We start from the raw sequence: 6,405 nt of genomic DNA on the forward strand, positions 1-6,405 counted from the left end.
TCTCTTCATCGATTTTCTCTTTGCATTGCTACAGCTAAGCGCAACAATTTTGTAGAATTTATTCAATGTAGAGTTGTAACAGGTTGCAGTGGCTATCAAAAGCAACAGCAAACGCACCGACAAACGTTAAATCTAGCGAGTTATTAACAAAAGAGAAAATCGATGAAGAGAATCGATCATCGCGTATACGCCCTTATGAATGCTCACTGTCGATTTTTATTTTGATACCGTACACGGTAACCGCAAAATACCCAACAATGACTACAAAAGACTCAATATTTACCCTAATAAAATTGTTATGGTTATTTTGCTTAACGACGTGTTTCGGGAATCATCCAAACCATTTGTGGAATAGTTCCATTTGGGTTATCGTTCGCCTATGATTATTTTTTATTATGGTTTTCGAGGGAAACTGGGACTACTCATTAAATGAGTAAACATTTTACCCATTTATGAGTATTTGTTACTCATAAATCAATACTTACTACTCATTTTAGTAGTTGTAATTACTCATAAATGGGTAAAATTTGACTCGGTTTAATGGGTAGTCCCAGTTTCCTTCGAAAATGCTCACTTTGTAGTCAATATTGGGCAAAATAACCGTGGGGTTACCGTGTAAGGTTCTGGAACAAGTTTAGCTCAATAAATATTGAATTTTTGGAACTATTTTTTTAAGGAACAAACTTGTTACAGGTTCCATATAGCTTGGAAGTGGTCTTTTAACTAAACTATGTGTCAGAGCATTAACATTATTTAGAATTTTACGAAACAATTTTTTTTCCAATACCTATCAATAAAATAGAGGATTTTCGTCAAATCTCAAACGATTTTTAAATAAATTGCCTACATTTAGGCGTAACTGTGTATTTTAAGAAACATTTTCTGGCAGTTTAGCTTAAAATACACTTCGCCTACGGATTCTAACATCTGATCCGGATTCAGGAAACCCAAATTCATAAAGCACATTTATTATAAATTCATTGGGATGCTATTTGAAGGGTTAATTAATTTCACGCCATATAGACATTTTCAAATTTAATTAAAAATTGACCTTCCAATAATTATCCATTATGACAAGTTAGCATGTAGAGCGGCTAAGTCCACATAGCTGCCGGCTTTTTTTGTACAAATTTATTTCGGTATTAACGTTAAACAGTGATCAATTTGCCTCCAGTTTACGATACGTTGAGTAAATAAAAGCAAGATTGATGAAGATTTTGAAAATTCCCTGTTGAGCGATGCGAGTAGATGGGAGGAATGAGAGAAGATTTTCCGTAGACTGATTCGTTGGGTGAAATATTCAAGAATCTTAGGATTGAGATTTACAATGTGGCCAAGGTTGCTTGTCAGTTTTTTTCGTCACTGGGTATTTCTTGTAAAGATTCATGTACCAAAATGTGTATGTGTTTATTATTCAGTTCCAACCTGGATCGGGTATCAAGATCGGCTCTGCATGTTTTCTGACAAGCGTCAATTTGATCGTTTGGTTTTAAAACCTTCCTCAGGTTGAGGTTCGCACTGACAAAAAGTTCGGTTTCGCACTGCATACAGCCTTTTACATTCCATAAGACAAACCACATAGGTCCTACACTGAAAAAAGTTTTCACTTAGTTTCTATTAGGAACGCACTTAGTATTTTTTTTTTCAAAAAACAAAAACAATGGCTTTTACCTGAATATCACATAGCATTAGAAATTCTATATGAGAAATCATATAGATTTCATTGGACACATAACATTCATGTGATTTAGTGGTGCAATTTCCAATTATGGGATCACATGAAAGTTATGTGAAATTCACATGGATATTTTCCACTGGTTATGTGTTTTATTTTATGAGTGTATAAGAATACATAAAAAGTACACACTAAGATTATTTTACAGATTTCAGTAAAATTTTACCGAAATCTCAACAGCTGAACGTTCGGTAAACAATTTTACAGTTTTCCTGTAATTATTTACAGATATCTGTGAAAAATTCACAGATATTTGTGAAAAATTACAGGAAATCTGCAAAACTGTTTACCAAACGTTCAGCTGTTGAGATTTCGGTAAAATTTTACAGATTTCTGTAAAAATTCTAAGTGTGTATGTGTGACCGCTTATACATTTAATTTGACACATGATCTTCATTAACTTTTTGCAAGGCGTCTGCTTATTAGTTGACTTATACATTTTATGAATAATCAGCAATATAAATTTGCCAAAAGGTATAAGGAGATTTCTATCCGTGTATAGAGTTCTCCAGATGCACAAAAGTGTGCATGAGACCGCTTGCTACCTTTTTAAGTTGCGATATCGCGATACCTTTCTCCTTCTTCTTCTTCTTCATTTTTATATATGGATGTTGGATTTTAGGTTTCGTGAGATTGCGCTTGGAGGTCTCTATTAGTTACGCTACAATCATTGACTTCTTGCCGCAAGATCTCACTAATACAGCCTTGCTAGTGTAGCCGTGTATAGAGGTTGCTGACGTTTATCGTACGCACACTACGTCACGTAAACGTATACGCAAAATATTTTCCAAAGATTTGAATATTTCTAAATCATCGATGCAGAATATTGTCAAGCCTGATTTGAAACTCAAATCGTACAAAAAAAAAAAAAAAAAAAAAAAAACAGCGAGTACATGGATTAATGAAGAAACTGAAGAAGGCTAGAGTGATTCGAAGTAAGGAGCTATTGCAACGATACGCTGATTGTGAATTTTGGTTTTTCCTATGAAAAAATGTTTCTGTTGCAAGATACTCACAACCAACAGAATGACCGAATATATGCAGCAAAGCTTGTTGATATTCCCAAAGATCAGTTAGCTGTGTAACGGATCCAAAGTGTGTCGAGAGTGATGGTTTGGGTGGAATTTGACGAAATGTCAAGCTGCTACTGCTTTTCATCGAATCGGGGGTGTTTTGAACATGTTTTGAAGAATCATTTGTTGCTCCATGCTTAGAAATTAATTTCAGATAGAAACTACTGCTTTCAACAGGATTCTACCTCATCTCATCAATCAAAAGCAATACAGAAGTGGTGTCGCCAGAATTAACCCCATTTCATATCATCACAAGAATGGCTTGCTTCATCGCCGAATCTCAATCCCTATCTCTCTATCCCCATACATGCGTAGTAAAATCGGATGCACAAAAGGTCACACTCTGGAATCATTCAAGAAACTGTTGATCGATATTTGGGGCCAGTATGCCTCAAGAAACCGTGCGTGCCAGTTGCGATTCGTTTTACAAACGATGTAAATTTCAAAACAAACATATGTTGTTTTGATTTTATGAACATTTATTTCACTGACAAGCAACCTTGGACATCCTCCTTAAGTCAGACTTTAAAAGTGCTGAAAACGAAACATACATGCCAGTAACTAAAATAAAACCTTTTCAAGTCGAATGCAGCTGGTAATTAAGGCAAAGGGTTGGGAAACATCCCAACTTGATTAAGCTAAGCCTAATTGAAGACTGATTTTTTTCTGATCTGACATGTAGGGAACAACAGTCCAAAATGCCCGAAGCGATTTTTCACAGCATTCTCGTGCTGAATTAATAAATTTGACAAACCACAATGCTAGTTTTAATCTTAAACAAGCATTTCGGCACGAACAATCCCACAACTAAGAGTGGAATACCTATGAAAAACCACATCGGGCCTTTTTTCCCGTGGTGCATTTGTTCCCTGTTCAAACCTATACTGATTTCAAAAATTCATGCGAATCAACTACTCCACCTGTACACGCGCTGGTTTATTACAGATCTCACATATCTTTTAAACAAAACTGTATGAAATTTCCCGGTTGGGCCCGTACATCGTAAACAAAGAAACCATGGTAATTATAAACAATTTGAAAACGCTCACATGGGACATTCTAGCCATTTGCCACCGGACAGCATTGTTTAACTCAACGATACACGTGAGAGATTGGCGAGAATTGTCAGAGAGCATATTGCCCTCCTACTGGAAAGGGTGAGAGCGAGCTTTCGATTTTCCCCACCTTTTCCAGCAAGGATTTCCCAGCACCACTACAGGCACAAGCAAGCGAGGATGAATGGAAAGTGAAAAATAACGAACCGTCGGACAGCAGAGCAGTATTATAGCAGAGGGGGTTCACTTTGCGATGATGACTGTGTGTTTTATTTTTCTTGACGTTATTCATGATGATGGGATTGAGGAGGTGAAGCAATAACAGAGTTTGTACTAGGAACGGATTGGGTGAATAACGATTCCGTAGGAGAGGTTTGGGGGTGGGGGCTGGTTGAGACTTTTGTGATGTATTAATGAATGCGATTTATTTTCCAGAAAATGTCGTCCGAAGAATGGTAATTTTAGCTTTCGTTTGCGTTTGTTTGCTCCATTCTATTTCTGGGAACTGGAAGCTTTATCTAGCGCTGATGAATGAACTGGTTTGAATGGCTGTAAAACGCTAAGTGGCAAGCAAACTATACTTCTCGACTTACATTTTGTGTGTTTTGCTGTGTAGGTAACAAGGGCAGGCGTGTGAAAATCCAAAATCCTTTCTCGGGTTTCGTTCAGGAAATTTTCGCTAGCTGCTTCTCCTCCCTCCTCTGCTCTGCGTGCACCGCCTTGCTCTACTGGTAATCCTAATGTGTCGGCTGAAAATCCAATTTTTCACTTTAGCAATAGTGGGTAACTTTTTTTTCTCTATCACAATATAGATTAAATTTGACTATTTTCGCTTGAGCGCTTGCACACTTCGTATTGCTTCTTTTCCTCTGTGCTCCGTGTACTTTGAAATAATGAGCTTTTTTCTTTTTTCCTCACGTCACATGCACCACTCACTCTTATGGGAGCACCAATTTTCACACCTACGGGGCACAGTGACGACTGAATTTTCCTACAAATTTCCAACCTAATTCCGAGCTCTGAATGGTGCAAATTCGCCTTGGAACGATTTTTTCTCCAGATTTTTCACCGCTGGCACCATTCGATACGGGATTACCCAACTGCTGAAAACGCATTTCCACAGCGTTTTCAGCAGCAGGATCGAAAATCGAAACCCGACCGAAAATCCTTCCACCAGTCTTCCAGAGGTATCCGATTTTCCTGCGAATTTCCAATCAAATCAATCCACCACACTGCAATTTCTTACTTTTTTGCTCGTTTCTCGGCCGAATTTTCCAATCAATGGATCCAACTGGGCAAGAAATGGGAAAACTTTTCTTCTTGCTTCTTCTTCTGCCGCTGGCTTTTCCCTGTTCCTGCTACTATTCTTCTTCAGCGACGTTCCGGATCGAAAGTGGTACGTGTCCGACTGCCAGCTTGGTCAACGATCGTTTGAGAAAAGGGACACGATATGGTCCGTTTTCTTGCACGGCACACTTCCAGAAGCGCAGCGAAAGCTCTTCCAGTGTGCGCACCACCCCTCTCGCTGGCTGGAAAAGAGCAGTGGAAAACTTTTCCGCGAGCGAGCATCTGACAGTTCCGTACAAACACCCATCGTATCGTAGGGAGTGGAGAGGGTCTAGTAGGGACTGGTTTTAGGGAGGAACAGATGGGACATGCTGGGGAACCGTTTTCCACGTGTATTGCGCACATATTGTGCAACGCGTTGGAAAACTGGTACCCATAAGATGGGGAAATGGCAACGGCATGAATTGGGGCTCACACACAGTTGATGGGCTGGAAAATGGTACAAAGGCGATGAATCAGTTGTCTTTGGAAAGCTTGAAAAGAACGACGGGGGGATGGAACATTTGTTCGATAAAGCTTCGCTTATTGGCTGGTTCAAGTCCGGGGTTTAACAGGTCAATTATTTTGAATGGGTGAAAAATATGTTGAACTAAAGCGCTGTACTCAGATATTTTCTTATTCAACGTTTCAAAGTGTAAACCAGGGTGCCTTCCATTCATTTTGACTAAAAAAATGTTTTATGAAATTATAGAATAATAGGATATCATGATGATATTTTGTATGTGTAAGTAATAAGAAAAGATTGTAAAGTTTGTGTTTCACACATCAAACCTGCAAATTTAGCTTTTACAGAGTCACAATGAGCGTTTTTCTGATCGCCTCTTCGCGAAGAGTGAAGAGCGAAGAGTGGGTGTGATAAATTACAAAATCGCTTATTGCGACTCTCATGTAGCAAAATTGGCAGGTATTATGTGTCAAACACAAACTTAACAATCTTTTCTTGTTGTTTACATAATCAAAATATTTTCATTATGTCTTATTATTCCGTAATTTCTTAAAACATTTTTTTAGTCAAAATGAATGGAAGGCAACCTGGTGTAAACTAGAGTCGGTGTATAATGAGTCACGCCAAGAGAAAAACAGTTGAACTCGCATCACGGTTTTCGAAACATTCCCTTTCTTTTCACTTGGCAACAGAGGACTTTTACATCAACTTTAAATGACTTCTAGCGAGAAAAAAAATAGCGGCTGTAGT

General features: G+C 38.2%; 1 protein-coding gene across 2 annotated transcripts in view; it reads right to left on the minus strand.

The window, feature by feature from the left end:
* The window catches only part of nSyb (neuronal Synaptobrevin), a 70,505-nt gene extending 65,194 nt beyond the window's left edge, over positions 1–5,311 (minus strand). For both annotated transcript variants that reach the window (XM_065226137.1, XM_065226136.1), the window contains exons 1-2: positions 5,110–5,311; positions 4,457–4,612 (exon numbers count right to left, since the gene is read on the minus strand). In XM_065226137.1, the coding sequence (XP_065082209.1) occupies positions 4,457–4,458 (2 nt within the window). In that variant the 5' untranslated portion in view covers positions 4,459–4,612; positions 5,110–5,311. The remainder of the gene's footprint in view (positions 1–4,456; positions 4,613–5,109) is intronic.
* Positions 5,312–6,405: the final 1,094 nt, after the last annotated feature.

This window comes from Ochlerotatus camptorhynchus, unplaced genomic scaffold, assembly GCF_037179485.1.
Source record: "Ochlerotatus camptorhynchus isolate MF236.1 unplaced genomic scaffold, CSIRO-AGI_Acam_v1.1 ptg000244l, whole genome shotgun sequence".
NCBI classification, from domain to species: Eukaryota; Metazoa; Arthropoda; class Insecta; order Diptera; family Culicidae; genus Ochlerotatus; species Ochlerotatus camptorhynchus.